The sequence below is a fragment of the Aspergillus wentii genome (genome assembly GCF_001890725.1).
Source record: "Aspergillus wentii DTO 134E9 unplaced genomic scaffold ASPWEscaffold_2, whole genome shotgun sequence".
Taxonomy (NCBI): Eukaryota; Fungi; Ascomycota; class Eurotiomycetes; order Eurotiales; family Aspergillaceae; genus Aspergillus; species Aspergillus wentii.
In genome coordinates this window covers 4,253,293-4,270,166 of record NW_024467833.1, presented here as the reverse complement: position 1 = coordinate 4,270,166, position 16,874 = coordinate 4,253,293, and the positions used below count along the sequence as shown (strand labels likewise).

The following is a 16,874-nucleotide window of genomic DNA, read 5'->3' as shown; positions in this document are numbered from 1 at the left end:
ACACTGCCTAGGCTATACAACAAGGTGCAACACATGTTCCTGAATAGATATCCGCAACTTCAGGTTGTACGAGGGCGACGATTAGTAGGCGAAAGCGATGGGGATGGAAAAGAGCAAGATGAGATATCAATCATGATTAACACTCAACGCCTCGGAAAATTAAAATATATATAGAAGATATGAAAGTATTTAAAAACTGTTCAATTGAAAATTCAACCGCTCAATATCTAGCTCGAGAATTATAACTGTAGAATTCCGTTTGTTCACTGTGCTGGCATTCAGGGGATATGTTGGAAAAGAAAAAGATCATTGCCGCCTTAGCACTCCCTCCATCATTATTGTTGTTTGGTTTTGTTGTATTTTTTCGTTTTGTCGTGGTGGTCGTCGTCTGGGTATCTTACTCTTCGTCTCCGATCTATTACAAGTCAATACTTGAACAACGACAAGCTGGTTTTGCATGTGACAGCAGCAAAAAGGTAATGTTGTCCATCAGGCATTGGGTGAATGTTTGTCTCATGGCCATAAGGCTCTGAAGTAGCAAATACGTAGATATGCAAACATCATTTGAACAATGGGGGGTATTTTTATACAAGGAAATGGAAGTAAAACATACCTTAGGAGCAAGGTAGAATCTCAGGTGACCACTTCCCAGGCCGTACTCAACGAGCAGTGGCACTTCCGAGGACAAGCATAGGGAGACCTTGTCGGAGAGATTTGTGGCCTTGCAGAAGTTGACAAGGTACTTGAGAGAGAAAGTAAGGGCAACGGGTTCGGTGAGGTTGATGGTGACGTTCTGTTCGGGCTTATCGACATTGGTGTGTTGGCGGATGGTAACGGATCCGCTACCAATGTCACCTTGGCAGGAGAACTTGACGCCCTCCTTGCTCGCCTCGATAACGACTATGACCAGTCAGCTTCATTATTCCGCTAGGATTATAATTTGAATACGAACCAGACTCAGAAAGAGCATTGAGATCTCTGCAGATGCGCTGGAATTCTGCCGAAGGCATCTCAACAGTAGCAGCATACTCTGTCTCGGGGATAGCCAAGTGTTCTTGATCAATGTCCATCAACTTCAGGTCGTACTCGCTTAGCCGGTCGGTTTCTGCGCTCTCAAACACGAGGTTGACGGCATCGGGTGTGTCCTCAGCCTTGAGAGTCAAGATATCTTCATTCTGAGCAGCCCGCAACACCTTGGTCAACGAGACCAAGTTGATACCGAGAGCGATGTTTCGGTCGCAGCGGTAGGGCGAGAAACCCTCCACCCCGAGGAGCATGGAGACCAGGGCAACGTGGGAGTTGTCCATGGCCTGGAGAGCGATTCCGGAGTCATTGCAATCGAAGTTGCAGTCCTGGACGAGATCTTTGATTGCGTCGACGACCTGTGTGGGGAGTTGATAAGTTCACTGGCAATTCTGCAATTGGGAATTATCACGTACGCGCTTGAGAAGGCTGGCCTGTTCTAGTCGTGCTTCCAACACTGAGGATATTGTCAGAATGCAATTTCATGAGTCCCAGGGTTACTCTGCGGCACTTACTCTTGATGTGTGAGGTTTGTGTGGAATGAGGGGAAAATGAAGATAGAATTTGGGATTGACGTCAGACGTAGGCTGGAAGAATGAGGTCGTTAGATGGTGTGGTTATTGAGAATGATCAGAGTCTGGGAGAGACGTACAGGGAGATAAATAGCTGTTGACGAGTGAATGTTGAAAGCTGGCGAGAAAAGAGATCCAAGGTGTTGTAAATTCGCGTTCGAGGGTTAGTGGGGAATAGACGCGTTCGCGAGTCGCGCGTCTTAGGCTGATATGAACGTTTGCGGTTAGACTGGTGCTGCTGCCTGAGGCATTCACTGCAGGCTTCCTGTCAGGGGCCTGAAACCCTAAGATGCGAACTACTGTACAACTATAAAATTGCGTTTCATGCTAATTAACTAAGTATTGGGTAACTATTTATCTCGTAAATTATTTTGATATTGTCCATCATATATACAAGAGTGTGGCTATGGTACAGCACATAAGAAATTATCTGACCAAGAGAGAGTGACAGCAGAAATCGAGAAAAAAGACAAAGGAGCCAAAAAATACATCACAAGAAGAGCAAAAAAAGTCTATATACGATAAACAGAGCCAAAGAAGATGAAAGAAAGACAAGTCAGGATCAACACCGGTGACGCCGGCCCTTCTATACACATCGGGTATCAATCTGCGAAATCTGGTAAGTGGTAGGTGGTTACTGTTTTGCACCAATATGAGAAAAAGAAAAACAATGAGACAAGGTAAAGATAGATTAGCACTGCAAGAGGCCACTATCATTATATGCTTGTAACCCTTTTGGAGGCGATCCCAGGGGGTCTCTGCTTGATGACCATCTCGAGCTCTTTGAGCATAGTGGTATTTGCATCAGTTCGCTCTCGTGCAGCAGCTTGTTTTGCTCGGTCTTCTTTGACACGTGCAATACGCTCATCTCTGGTTAACGACGCCCTTTTGTTGCGAGCAGGTAGCGCCACAGCTTCGAAGATCAACTCTTCGTCAGTCGCCTCCTGAAGAGTGTTCAGATCCAGCCGACCTTCGCCGTTCAAAGCTTTCAGAGCATCTGACGGACTACCGTCTACCGCGGTGGAACCACCAAGACTAGGTGTGGGTGACAGTGGTGTTTTCAGCCCACTAGAAGGTCGTGATCGATCCATGGTGGACTGTCTGTCTAGATTGTTCACGAGAGCAGACTTGCCTGCCTCCCATTCTTGAAGCAGGCCTCGTATGTCTGTTCCAATAGATTCGTATTGTGAAAGAAGAGTCGCCTCGAGGTCACCGGTGTCTGTTCGTTCAAGATTCGCATTTGATTCCTCGCGGATAATGTGCATCTTTGCATGCAGGGCACGTATCCCTTGAGAAAGGGTGTTGATCCTCCGATACTGTGCCCGAAGATTATCCTTGCTAGGAGAGGCCGTGGGCAGAGGAGACGGGGGAATAGCTTCTTCTAAATATGAATTAGCCAGCAAATTTTTAATAGACCCAGGATACTCACTGTCTTCCTCGTTAAGGATACTGGTCATTCTCTGGATATTTTCCCCGGTCACATCAGCGAGCTCCCGCATCTGTTCTACAGCGGCACTCCATCGAGCAATATCCGATCCGCCTCCGTCAGCACCAAGGGCCAAAAGACAGCAGAGAATACTTTTCCTGACACTGTACAGCTTTCCAAAGAGACTCCGCAGGGAGCGCAATGAATATTGGTCTTCTGTTAATCTTTCGGCCAATCCTGATTCAGCCTCGGCAAGCTCTTCTACTGAAATGTCATAGATGTCGTAATATTTGGCGAGGTTCGCATTGTCTGTGAGCGGCTGCAGAGTATGTTGTGTTTCGATAAATCTCTCCAACATTGAAAATAGACACTCGGAGACAATACGGCGCAACCTCAGACATCGTCGCGATTGTGCCTGTTCTTCGAGTCGGCTCACCGGAGGCAACGGTGTGCTTCTATAAACCTGTCAGCGTCTTTGTTGAATTTTCAGGGCGGAGGAATAGGCTTACATGCGATAGCCCCTTGAAACCAGCTCAACTTCTTGTATGAAAACAACCGATGCCGATGCTGCCGAGTCGAATCCCTGCGAGTTGCCAACAAGAAGTACGGCAGCATCAACAGCCTGGTGTCGCAGGTATTTGAGCCATTGTCGTCTTGCGAAAGCGTAGAATAGAACTCCGAGGACCGGGACCAGAATCAGAAGGACGCCAACTTTCCGCGGGTTTACACCAGACCCTGTTCGCGACCGACTCCATTGTAGTAACCAAACAATCGAAAACGAGGTCGAAGCGGTAACGACTGCGCCCTGAAGACCGAATGTGGTGGAAAGCGAGGGTAACTCCGCTGTTTGGGCGTGTGACGAAACGTCGGCAGCCGAGGTATACGAAGGGGCGCTGTGCTCGTTCAACAACTGCGATGCGACAATCACATAACCAAATTGTTCCAAAAATTGTTGATTGTCACTCCGTCCGATGCGCGAATTCAAGGCGGACTAGAAAAATGATATCCAAGTCAGTTTTCATTCTGGGGAAGGGGTATATGCCAAGACTATTGGAGCCATACTGCACAAGCATCGTAGAATTTGCTGAGAGCTGCGCTCTGGCGTGAGGATTTGAGATCCAATGGTTTGGGTAATTTGTTCCGGACACGATCTTGAAATTTTGAAGCTCCTCGAGGCGCAAACTCCGTCGTTGGGTCTTGGAAATCGTCGCTGTTCTCCCCCTCTTCGATGGGCCAGTTTTCGCCGCGTTCACCCTCCCCTGAAGCACCAAGAACTTGAGTCTCCATATTATAGCCAGTGTCGAATCCACAAGACTCACCTTGAAGGTAATCTGCCAAAGGCGAATTCTCGTAGACAAGGGATTCCATGGCCAGCACGCATTCCGTTTTAACAGTTCGTCAGTGAAAGTGGGTGGTGGTGGTAGTGGTGATGCAATCGGTTGCACAAGGGTCACGGGTACGGTCAATCAATCGAAATCGGAAACGTGTCGAGCAATGTAGACAGAACAAGAATATCCTGGCTATCAAGAGGCCATATCGCAGACCTCAACGGCTTGGATTAATTTAGGCAGAAGAAATGGAGGGCATTCGATTGGACTCTATCGTTGTAGGGAGTGGCAGTGTTTGTGTGGCACGCGATGTTGGCGCAGCAGCGGCAGCACAGGAGAACGTAATAATACGGATACGGAGCAAGGGCACGGGGGAATAGTAATAACAAACGATATTAATGCAGGATAATGTAACAACCCCCTGACGGATAACAAGGTAGAACTCTGGACTCAGGGCGAAACAAAGCGCAGTGTGCCACGTTGGATGATCCGCCCGTGTGTCTGGGGAAGGGGAGGTTTGGCTTGCGAGTGATCGAATCGGAGTTCGAGTCACGAGAAGCCGTTCTTTTCGACGTTTCGACGTGCTGTAGTGGCACCCCACTCTGCCAGGAACACCACCACTTCGTCCGTCTTTGTGCATACACAAGTCCTTCTATTTCAAGCCTAATGCGGAATTATGTACGACTGCGAGACGCTGGAAGTGCATCTGAGCACCAGGTAGTTAGCATAACAGCCTAACAGAGTACTCTCAACCTGCCGAGGCAAGCAGCTCGGCGCAGCAGCCTCCGATCTCTAACCGCGAGGGAGCCGAGGATCCGTACGGAGTAAAATCAAAGGTAAACTTTTCTTATTTTGAGGTAGCTCATATTCATGGCTAAATTACATCACAGTGTCCTCATTGCTCAATCTTCTAGCAATCTGGCTTCAACCGTTCGCGGCAGACTCTCACAGCAAGATCCCGTGTCTGGCGATCACCTTACTACATACTCACTGGAAGATCTACAGAAAAATCCATCATACAGAGCGACGCCATTAGATATTAAAGCAACAGTGAAATTAAAATGATCTCTCGGCATATTGCGGTCTGAATAATCGAATTCCTTCTCAAGTACAGGAATAAGTACTACTACCGTCTAGTTACCAGCCTGAGCCATGGCGTTTCGGAGATCAGCCCTAGATGATCTTCTCCACCGTCCGGAGCAAACAAGCGCCTGGGAACGATTTTTCTCGTCTCCCGTGAAATTCCTAGCGGGAAATCTGTACCGTCTTCTGGACAATCCCTGTTTACGTGACTACGACTCGAGAGGAATACGTGTGGTTTGTGTGTCTGATACTCATAATACACTGCCTGCGTTGCCAGATGGTGATGTTCTTGTCCACGCCGGCGATCTCACACAGTCAGGGTCTCTAGAGGAGCTCAATGCACAGATTGAGTGGCTTGACAAGCAACCTCACCGCTACAAAGTCGTCATTGCAGGCAACCATGACCTATGTTTGGATCAGCATTATCGTACCAAAGCTTCGACAAGCACCTCTGGGGAAATGCCCGTGAATTGGAAATCCCTGATTTATTTGCAAAATAATCTCACCACTCTTGATTTCGGTACTCGCCAAGTTAAAGTTTTCGGGAGTCCTTATACCCCCAAGCATGGAAACTGGGCGTTTGAATACCTGCGCATGGGTCCTGATCCTTGGGAGGGGAATATACCAGCAGAAACCGATATTCTAGTGACTCACGGGCCCCCAAGGTCGCATTTAGACCTCGGACACCTAGGATGTCAATATCTCCTTCAAAGCCTTTGGTCGATGAAGAATAAGCCGTTGTTGCACGTCTTTGGCCATATCCATGGAGGCTATGGTAGAGAGACACTGTTGTGGGATTCATTCCAGGAGACGTATGAGCGAATGATGAATCGGCAGTGCAGCTGGATGAACCTGTTGAAGCTGGTCTACTATGCAGTATCCAGGATTCTCTCCTCTCGCGTCTGTCCAAAGGGAATTCGGACAGTGTTGGTAAATGCGGCCACAATAGGCGGGTTGCGAGATGAGAAGAGAAGAGAGCCTATTTCCGTAGTAATTTAGTGCAGTGCGAGCTTTCGGATCCGTTGAATATTATGTTGAATTCCACACCTGGGTTGCGTGGGTTTGGGGCCTTTTATACTAGTACCAGTGAGTACATTCGACATACTGAGTCTGGACTTCGACGAGTCGAGCAGAGTGTGTTCAATGAAAGAGAAATGATCGGAGTAAGCTTACAAGGCGCTGGTGGGATTGAGGATGGTCGGGATTGTAAAAGTTCTTAAGAAATTGAGCATATGTGCCAATGTGTGGGACTTGGAGGAAGTCGAAGTATCCATATACTTTGTTGATCGAATTGATCAAAGGTGTCCCAGTCAGCATCCATTCAAAGTGCCCGGTGAGACTGCGGACAGCAATTGACGTCCCACATGCCAGATTTCGGATTGAATGTCCCTCGTCAAGAATGATTCGAAGAAACTTGATTTGATGCAGGAGACCAAGCTCATTCTCATAAGTTTGTTCCCACTGCTGTTAGCAGTTTTTCATTTCACTGCTTGCTTCTTTTTCCTGAGCACTCAAATTTTAGATAAGATCTTTGAACTTCGTCATAGGTTGTTATGACCACGTCATAACTTTGGATTGATTTGATTTTAGTATATTCAAAGATATCAGTCTTGCCCTCGAGTGGTACTTAAGAACAGTCCCAATTCCAGTCTCTTCACAGTGCTTTAGGATCTGGCCCTTCCAGTGTGATGGATGGGGAAGAAAAATGCATACAGGCATTGCCTTAGGTTGTGTATTTTGGTATCATTTGTCCATTAGGTCAAGCTATCTACTTGCTATGGAGTAAAACATTTGGATAATTTTTCATTGCCAGGTACCCACAACTTTCAAATGAAGATAATGTAGACATTTGTCAGATAGGAACGACAGTGCCTATACTCTAACCAATGTCAATTACTGGTGCGTTAAAGCGGTGCGTGGCACGACATGATACCCCATTTCGTGTATCTATCAGCATCATAAGCAATTGGCGCCTTGTTGAAATCACCATTATCAAATATCGGCGACATCACATCCAACTAACGCAGTCCCCCACTCCGAGTCGACAAATCGCCAACCCTATGGAAACCAGCGGTCTCCGGAACCTCACTAATTAGCAAAGCCCCAAAGTCCTTTTCAGTTAAGATGAATGGAAAATGACTGACCTGAGGAAAAAAAGGTGAAGCGCCATCCCCGTCAGAATAATCGGAATCGAATGATACCATTCCCTTCCCCTCCATAAAAGGAGGGAAAGGAAACAAGGTATGCTGCGTATTGCACTAAAGTGTTATCACACACAATCTTCGCAACAGCTCTCCCATGGGGAAAACAGAAAGTTTCCTCTCTGCCCCGATGTTTCTGATGCCAATTGCAGGTGTAGATTCACACCAGGCCCTTACGGGCAGTACCGGTTCCATCTTCCTAAGAAAGGAAGAGAGGAACGGATTGGTGGGTGAAGATTCCTCCGAATTTCTCATTTGCGAGTATTCTCGGTCTTTCGTTCAGTAAAGAACTACTCGATCCGAGGACAAGATTTGACTCTTGCCGTTTGTAGCAAAGAAACGCAGCATTGACGGGGATGGCGCTTAGAGAAGAAAAAAAAAGAAAAGAGAAATTGTTTTGAGTCACGGTTTTTAAGACGATCGATGTGGGATGAGCTGTTCACCGCCTTCCTGTTGTGGTGGCGGAGGGACAGGAGCTCCCCGGATGATGATGGCTTGACCAAATCCACAAACATCCAGGATAGCTCTGAGTGTACGAGCTCTAAAAACCACTTGATATTCTATGATTCTCTCAGAATGACAGTCCATATTTTGGGTAGACTGAACATATGCAGGACATCCGCTACAATACCTAGTCATGCTCCGAGCAAGCTTCTCGGTTGGCACCTATTGCCTGGAGCATTTGCTACCAGAAATTCAAGAAGAATGGGAGCAGGCAAAAGGTTCTACAGCTGCCTTTATTGTACCTGAATGCTAGTCATGGAATAAAGCGAATCCATGTCATTTGATTTCAACTTCAGGCCTAAAGCTTGGTTCATCCATGGCTGATCCCGTGGTTCGAGAGATGCAGGCTGCCCAGCATTAACAATGCTAGGTAACAGTGTAGGATCTCTTTTAGTCTGCTAGACTGGCCCACTAATGTCCATCTCTGCAGCTTCACAGTATACAGAGACATTCTCCTAACAACAGTCTTGACCTTATCTCATATCCCCCAAAATGGCCCGAGGAACTTGAACAAAAGCAGTCCTGAAGCAACACTGCAGAACACTACTCTTGAAATTTCCCGGGACACTAGAACGTATACTGGGTCCTCTCTTGCCAAAAATCCTCATACTTCCGACAAAGGTCATCCGTCAGATCTCCTCATTCCTGCCATCACCGAGTCAAGTCTGTCTGGCTTTGAGCTGCAAGAAACTCTATAAGCTACTCATCTCAGTACTTGAGGCCGATGAGCTTCGTTTCCCTCGACTGATGTCTAACAAAAACTTAGAGATATCGTTCAACCAAGGATATCTCCCACGAAACCAGCTTCTCCAACTTGAAGATAGCAGCTAGGCATATTGTGGGAAGTGTTTGAGACTACATCCTCGTGGAAATTTCCTAAAAAGAGAACTGATACTTCCCCCGTTGGAAAGACGCTGCAATCCAAGAGCTGGCATAGTAGATCTACACCCTTGCATCGCCATGACGGTTCGCGATCAAGATCGCGTGGTGGAATATTTAATGGGAGCAGCAAGTGACAAAAGAAGCAGGACCTTTTACGATAGGGGGCTATACAAGAGTGGAGTCGATGAAACAGGATAGCGGAGTCTCTTACACGAATGTACGGCAATTGAAAGTGTTCGCGTTCAGCTGACGTTTTCTTTAGCTGAGAGTAGAAAACTAACTGTCTCCGGTCGATACGAGATGCGCAACAGAACTCTTCCTTCGGAGGCGGAACCTGTGTTTCTCTGCTACCATACAACCCTATTGCGATACCTGCATTGTTCAATCCAGCGGCCTTTACTCTGCAATGAGTGCGACTTAAATGCTGCGTCTGGGGTGATCGATCCTGATACCAGAAAGCTTATAGGGCTGCAAGTCAAACGGACTGTAGCGATCATGGAATGGCCATACGATGGTGTATGGTAAAAAGGGGTTTGCAATAACCCGGGCCGTAGACCAGATGATTGTGGTTATGAAGTTGGAAAGCGCATTGCCATTATAGCGGGAAGATACTGGGCTTACTGACACTGCTAACCCGAGACTGAGGATGTTCTATTGGGATACTTGACTGACAAACGCAGGCATTATAAATTGCTCGATATGGTGGTGCTGGGGCTATGTTGACTTTATTTTTCCAGCCAAATTGTATGTATTAATTCCAAGTCATTTTATGTCGTACATCTATTGTTCTCGAAGCTTGCTGTATCGGGGTTAGCGTTGACGTTGTGACACTGCTGTTCAAGGTGACGATATTTGTTTATTCTTGTACTTTTCCCTATGTTTCAAAGTGATACTTCAATATATGCACAAATCTATGTACAACAATTTCAAGCAAGGGATCCCGCGAGGACTTGATGTAACTGTACCGTAAATAGCAGTCGACCATGGGGGGATTGGGGGTGATGTATTTGAAACATAGTGCAGGTGTCAACACGGCAACACCCCACAGAAAGACATCATGGGGTCATTTTCCCTTATTTATTGTTTATTATTATTATTTGTTTTTGTTAATTATTCATTTGACAGAAGCTAGTGAGTGGTACTAGTATAGCATGTAATATGGAGAGGCGCAGGGGGGTGAGGGTCATGATATTGTGGCTTTGAGTGACACAGCCACAGCCACCGACGAGACTCGAGAGATTACACTGATGACTGAACGAGGTAAGAGGTTGACATGGCGATGGAATAGATGATGAATCACCGATGAAAAGACGCAGGAGGATGCTCATCGGACGGGAAGTAGCCAATAATTAGCCTGATGGAGACTGTCAACGGCTGGTGCCTTGGGAAATAGGAATATTCGCCGGAGATGTTTCGATTCACATGTTGGCCGACACAGTGCAGTACTTGTGCCTGGGCAAGCCATGGATAATTGTACTCGAACAGAGAGACAATCAAAGTTAATAATGCTTCATCCCATGGTTCCCTCACCCTGATTGTAACAGGAAAATGAAGGACAAGAAAAAACCAAGGCTGGACCCCGACGGAATCTGGCAATTTTGGCGTGTCGCGATAAAAATGGATCGGCCCCACTGCGACACACGACGGTTCAGGAGGATAAACCGTCTTTTTTCAGGAACAGAAACAGTAGACAGAATGATTATCCGCGATGATCCTGAGGGTATTATGTATTCATAATCGGTATTGTCCCACCCATGCAAACTTTTCCTTTTGGTCGAGAATCGAAAATCGTGTTATTCGACCGTGTCTGGCCTTGCAGTGAACCCCGGATACCAACAAGACGCAGCATATTTTGGGACGGAGAAAACCCCAACCACCATTGAGAGCGAAAATACCACAGAGTTCAGCCCCAGAGCATATCACTGCTGTGTCTGGCCTTTCTCTTTCACTCTCTCACTCTCACTCTTTTTCTTGGTGTCTCTCGTTCTCGGCCTTTCTTTCGTTTCTTTTTCTTCTGCCCACGCCCATCTTCTCTCGCTTCATCTCCTACTCGTGGATCTTCTCTCTCCTATTCCTTGCGAGATCATCCTCATTTAATGACAGACTCAGCCTTACACCCAGTCCTGTCCGATTGATCAGCAGTGCGATTCTCCCCGCTCAGAACACGACGTTTCACGCGGCTTGGCAGCGAACATCTGCGAGAGAAGAGAAAAAAAGAACAAAAGCAGTCTTCTTCCTCCTTACCAGATACGCTCTTTTGCATCATCCCCAACTTCCACCACTCGTTCATTCGGTGTTACTATCAAGAGCCTCTCTTTGTGCTGTCCTGTGGAGCAGCCGTCCTACCAAAACTACTAACTAAACCCACTTGACTATTCGCCCAGCCCGACAACCTCCTGAGCGTTCAGCTGCCAGAGCCTCAGCCCAAAATTCCGCCTTCTCCTCCCCGTCCTCCCCTCCCGTCGCCAGCGAATATTTCAAGCGTTCTCGCCGCCTTTCGGTGGTCAAACCGCCATATTGTATTACGAGCACGATCATCCGGCGGACTCGAGCTCCGTTTCGGAGCATCCTTTCGCCAAAATTTATTCCCATAATTCGCGGGCCTCTCTTCTGGGGGGGTCTTTCGATCCGTCCTTTCGAGGTCCTGGGGGTTTTCGCGCACGAGAAGGTTATACGAATGTCCCGCCGAATTCTGCTCCGCCCAAAATGTATATCCCCAACTCGCTGTGGACGTGGTCTTTTGCGATCATTACCGTTGTTCAAACCATAATTACTCTGGCTCTCGAATGGTACGTTGTTTACACTCTTGTTTACTTTTGCCTTTCTATGTCTATTTTTAGATTCCGATCGCTGATTACCTGTCAACATGCAGCTATGTATTCGCAAACTTCCAGATTAACCTCAACCCAGCGGCCGACAATATTACTGCTTCCAAAACTATCCCCACCTTCTTGGCACTTTACAGTTTCGGTTTCATATATGAGTTGGTTCTCGTGTACGATGCTCTGCGCATGAAGAACACCATTCAAATCATCGGCTTGTGCGTATGCAATGTTGGACTTTTAGTTTATGGAGCAGTCCAAGTTCAGCAAATCAAAGATGCAGTTAGCGTTTTGACAGATAATAATTCCATCACGGATAACATTTGGGAGGAATCGGAGCCTTTTCTCATCGTCATTCCATGCATCGTGGCTATGGGATCTTTCCTAATGGTCATCGTTGCATGGAAACTCTACGACGAATTCGCATGGACGATCTACAAACATATCAGCGCGGATCTGCGAATGAAGCGCCGATATCTGACGTATCAGGTCCGCACATATCATCCCAATGTGAGGTTGTCGCATGCTAACCGGCTTGTTAGATTTACATCGCCCTGCTCAAGTTCGATTTCTTCTTCTTCCTCGGATTCACTGTCCAGTTTATTGTCATCATTACAAACAAGCACGATATTGAATTCGCTCTTACTCTCGCCGCTATTCCAGTCACGATCATAATTTTGGTGTGCGCCGCGATCTTTGTACGACGAGAGACTTCGTTTGGAATGATTGTCATTATCGTATGTTCGGACCATTTACCCTGATCGCGATTTACCGCTAACAATTCTCTAGCTTCTCTATTTCGGAGCCATGGCATACTTCCTATTCAAGCTGGTCCGCATGTACCAGCCCTCGAGATATAAGGAATACCTGATGGATCGACGATCACTCACCTTCTTCGCTGTTATCACACTGGTGCTCATTGTGATAACCATCATCAACGCCTGCATGTGCATGCACAACTTCCACAAGGGCTTGAAGCCTCACATCAACAAAAAGAAGGCCGGAAAAGAAGAGGAAAAAACGACCGAGCTCTCCTCCAACATCGCCGGCCAGATGCCAAGCCGAATGATGATCGATTAAACAAACCCGTGTTACCATACACACACTTCTTGGTTATTAAGTTTAAGATACCTAGCGATGTTGGTTGTTTTGCTTTCCTGATGATTCTTGTTGATTTTATTTCCTTTCTCATTTGTTTTTCCTTTCCTACCCTCACTCATCCAAAGCGCTGTCAGCGTGATATTTACGACACTATATCCCCTCAGATATACATATCTATCTGATTATGCCCACTCACGAATGTGCATCTCCTTTTTCATGTACTGTAACTTGTTATTATAGAAAACTAAATAAGTTCATGAATGGAGCGGATTTTAATCTATCATTGAAATTGCCTGGATGAAAGAGAAGATTTTATAGAAGTCCAACACACTCTGCGCGGCAGAAGTTATCATGAGACAAACATGGACAGGGCAGTACCTTATCAAAAATTGATAAGCTCTGCAAAATATCTGCTCGTTTTCCAATATAGTTGGTTGTTCCCCCATACTACACTCCGACTTCAAGGTTAAGGCTCTTGACACTGGCTTCCTGACTTGGTCGATCCCGGTTCTCTGGCTCAGTCAACATGGCTTTCTGGCTCTTGCTAAACCTGCCCAGTTCTCTGCCTCGGTGGGCTTCGAGTTCTTGAGGTTATGAGCCTGGGCCTTTCGAGTAATCTGATAGCTTTTTTAAAGTCGGAATATGCCCTCAGGTACCTCCTATAAAGCATTACCTCCATCTCTTAATACGAAAGGGGGTCATGTATTTGATCACCTATGTAGTACCTACGCAGGCATCAAGCCACAGCAAAATGGCCTAGATATGGAATATGGATGATAAAAAAGCGTCTTCTACAGAACTGCTATCGGGAACATGGATAAGGATAGGGCCCAGTTACTATATCGATCGTACCACCTCCGTACAAAGAGCCAACCTCCCTGATATATCACAAAAATGCTGCTTGAAAATGAAATAGGTAGAATACTTATATAAGTCAAACAAAATTATTTTGCTATTTAATAATAATTACGATGAAATTACAATCAATACAGACTCTGTTAGAGAAAACGAGGCTTTATTGGCCTGAATAAGCCGGGGTAACTCGATGTGACAATACGTGACCATACCGAAATCGTGAGCGTGGCCTCTTTCTGGCAACTCGCGACCTCACTTTCTCCTCCGCCAGCACAGCTCATCTCTCTCAACGCAGCCAACTCCTTTCGTTCTACCATCTTTTAATTCGTTCTTCTTCTCTTTTCAATTTGCATTCTCGGTGTTAGCAATTCCTCGGACACTCTTTGTCTCTCTTCCTATACCATCAATCTCATAATGGTGAGTGTTCAATTGATCGTCCCCTGGCGGTCATCTCTCATGGATGCCAATTGTCGCCTTTTGGGAATACACCATTTTTTCTCTCAATTCAACACAAAAACACCAATCTAACATGAAATTCTAACAGGCCTCTCCTCGCCCTGCCTCCCCTCTCACCTCCGGTGCCGAGTCTGGCCCCGACTCCAAGGCCTCTGGCTCTGGTGCCGGTGCTTCTGGATCTGCCTCTGCCGTCAACCGTCCTTCCTCTCCCACTCCCCCCGGTGGCCCTCGTGCTGCTTTGCGTCGTCGCGCGGCTGCAGACCACAAGGAGTCTCTGCGAAATGCCAGACCTAGCTCTACTCGCTCTGCTGGTGCCGGTGGTTCCTCGGGTACTATGCTCAAGCTCTACACCGACGAGAGCCCCGGTCTCAGAGTTGACCCCGTCGTTGTGCTCGTTCTGAGTTTGGGTTTCATTTTCTCTGTTGTTGGACTGCATGGTGAGTTTTATCTTTGACATGAGGCTAGACTGGATGAAAGCGGTGGCTAATATTTTTCTTCTTGCAGTCATCGCCAAGATCACCCGCAAATTCTCCTCGTAAACGTGAACGCTATCATCTGTCGTCTCGCCTTGTTACCTTGAGAAATCCGTGAAACCACGACCGATAGTATGGAATTGATTTAATTGATGCAAGGCCCGTGGACGAGGACACGCAACGACTTCCTTTTTCGCTTTCTCGCTCTCTCCCTCCGCCCCCTCGACCACCCTTTGAACCTCTCTATACCCCCTTGATCTTTTTTAATGTTCACCGCGCGCGCTTTGAATCAACCGAGCAGCGCAGCAGGAACAAACATGCATGCCTATTTTCTCTTTCTAAGAACCTTGCAAATACCGGAAATTTGGAACCTGTCTGCAGAACAGGTTTTGGGAATGCTACAGTGGCCTTTTTTCTTATTTTATTATTGTTGCTTTATGGCAGTGCCTTGTTAGTTGAAAAGAGATGAAAATTCGGAAGAAGATGCATTGTATAATAGTTTGTGCTTTTTTCAAACAATACATGGTATTTGATTGATTGTGATGTCAGGTTTTTTTTTTTTTTTTTTTTTTTGTGTAGATCGCCGTGATATACTCCGTGAACATATTCTGATGAGATAGATCATGGCTTATTCTATGGTGGTTGGTGGGTCACATTTTTTTCATCCAACAATTGAAATAGATACGTAGGGCCATGTACATCGGTTGACACTCTACACCTCCCTTGTCGTGAATGATCAACCCAGTCTATAGGGCTGGATAATGAATTCTGGGTACTGAAAGTCGAGTACTGTCATTGTCGTTTATGTCTTGATAGTAATGATAATATACATACAACACTCTATGTTGAGATAATAATTCCATGAAGACTCACCTGAGTCATCATGGTGAACAGCAACAAAAAACAAAGATAAAGTAACATTGAAAGCTTCCAGGAGTGAATCAGACTGTAAGTCTAGCTTCTGCTGTGGCTTCATCCTTCATTGTAAACAACCTAAGATCAACAAGACACTTTTTGATAGCTTCTGTGACAGAAGGTGAAGGGCCCAGAGTTTTTCCAAACTTATATCCTATAGTTGAAGCTCATACTAGAGTGGCTTATTCTGGGGGTTGGCAACCCCTCTGGCTTCGGATTGTTAGTATCTGCCTTCTCGTTACTCATTTGGAGAGCTTTGGCAGAAAAGGGAAAAGAGACGTTCATTTTCTCGTGTGGTTCGACCATTGATCTAATGGCATAATATCTTGGTCAAGATGTGCTTCACCAAAGGCTCCAGGTGTAACGCAAGTGATTGGTGATATTTTTGCCTTGGCTCGATAGGTATGCCCTCGTTCAGTTTCTGGTGCTTGTCTTGAAGTGCACCGTTGGCCGATCCTATGTCCAACGTATCCACGCCCAGATTTGGTATGCTTAGGCCTGGATTTGGGATGTTCGTAGTGATCATTGGGGTGTTTTCTGGCCTGCTCTCTTGGGGAGTATTAGTCTGCTGAGCTGTAGCATTTGGTGCAGACAATGGCTGAGTTTCCGCTGTAGACTCAACATCTTGGGAGCCGCCAGCGCTTCCGGTAGGAGAATTTGGTTGTTGAGTGTGACACTGGTGTCGAGAATCATGGTACTTTCTTTGGCAAAACTTGGAGGATTTCTTTCGCCATTCTTTAATGGGCAGTACCACACACAGAATAATCACAAGAATTGATAGAAGTGACAATAATGCTGGAGTTCCATCTTTGTTATGGGCTCGAAGTACAAAAAAAAAAGTAGTTCTGATATTTGAGAGTACTGTGAAACGGACTCGTGAACACGATACAAAATAAAATCTCAAGAGTCATTCTATACAGATAAAAATGTTATGGATACCTTCTATGTTCTTTCCTCAGTAAACATAGACAGTAGATGGCAGGTGCCAACGATACCCGTTTCCCGGATACGTCCATTGAGACTGGCCATACCGTTGTTGTTTGGGTAAGTATAAGCTGCTATTCAGATTGAAGTCTTATTAGTATATAAACCTGATGTCACGTGCTTTAGGCATCATAAATATTCAATTAATTAAGTGACTGAGTGTTTAGTTGAATAGCTATTCAATAAAGGTAGTTACTGTATGTATGCTCCGTATGCTTTCGGTGGTCACCAGCCAGTATGGATGCATAC

The 16,874-nt window shown here is 46.1% G+C and overlaps 4 protein-coding genes across 4 annotated transcripts; 3 read left to right on the top strand and 1 right to left on the bottom strand.

Annotated features, from left to right (window-relative positions):
• Nucleotides 1–320: 320 nt before the first annotated feature.
• ASPWEDRAFT_58022 (uncharacterized protein) lies at nucleotides 321–4,835 on the bottom strand. The gene is made up of 8 exons (XM_040838359.1): nucleotides 4,084–4,835; nucleotides 3,531–4,012; nucleotides 3,025–3,476; nucleotides 2,320–2,976; nucleotides 1,440–1,480; nucleotides 953–1,382; nucleotides 614–900; nucleotides 321–415 (listed from the first exon to the last, which is right to left on the bottom strand). Exons 1-8 carry the CDS (start codon nucleotides 4,387–4,389, stop codon nucleotides 398–400), a joined length of 2,673 nt encoding a protein of 890 aa, XP_040693355.1. The 5' UTR covers nucleotides 4,390–4,835; the 3' UTR covers nucleotides 321–397.
• Nucleotides 4,836–5,225: 390 nt separating this feature from the next.
• ASPWEDRAFT_387307 (metallophosphatase domain-containing protein) lies at nucleotides 5,226–6,551 on the top strand. The gene has a single exon (XM_040834951.1). It carries the CDS (start codon nucleotides 5,502–5,504, stop codon nucleotides 6,429–6,431), a length of 930 nt encoding a protein of 309 aa, XP_040693354.1. The 5' UTR covers nucleotides 5,226–5,501; the 3' UTR covers nucleotides 6,432–6,551.
• Nucleotides 6,552–11,725: 5,174 nt separating this feature from the next.
• On the top strand, nucleotides 11,726–13,213 carry ASPWEDRAFT_736585 (uncharacterized protein; the record flags this gene model as incomplete). Its single annotated transcript, XM_040839358.1, has 4 exons — nucleotides 11,726–11,808; nucleotides 11,892–12,330; nucleotides 12,384–12,578; nucleotides 12,631–13,213. 4 exons carry the CDS (start codon nucleotides 11,726–11,728, stop codon nucleotides 12,919–12,921), a joined length of 1,008 nt encoding a protein of 335 aa, XP_040693353.1. The 3' UTR covers nucleotides 12,922–13,213.
• A 998-nt stretch (nucleotides 13,214–14,211) lies between these two features.
• Nucleotides 14,212–14,792, top strand: ASPWEDRAFT_25485 (SEC61-beta family protein; the record flags this gene model as incomplete). The annotated part of the gene is made up of 3 exons (XM_040832738.1): nucleotides 14,212–14,214; nucleotides 14,342–14,690; nucleotides 14,758–14,792. 3 exons carry the CDS (start codon nucleotides 14,212–14,214, stop codon nucleotides 14,790–14,792), a joined length of 387 nt encoding a protein of 128 aa, XP_040693352.1.
• Between the last annotated feature and the right edge of the window lie 2,082 nt (nucleotides 14,793–16,874).

Bases quoted from the DNA above. Each gene is read 5' to 3' on its own strand.
- ASPWEDRAFT_387307 (XM_040834951.1), top strand. From the start codon at position 5,502: ATGGCGTTTCGGAGATCAGCCCTAGATGATCTTCTCCACCGTCCGGAG.
- ASPWEDRAFT_58022 (XM_040838359.1), bottom strand. From the start codon at position 4,389: ATGGAATCCCTTGTCTACGAGAATTCGCCTTTGGCAGATTACCTTCAA. The intron at 1,383-1,439 runs GTACGTGATAAT...CTCCCCACACAG, and splicing joins AGGCCAGCCTTCTCAAGCGC to GTCGTCGACGCAATCAAAGA. The intron at 901-952 runs GTTCGTATTCAA...GACTGGTCATAG, and splicing joins CAATGCTCTTTCTGAGTCTG to TCGTTATCGAGGCGAGCAAG.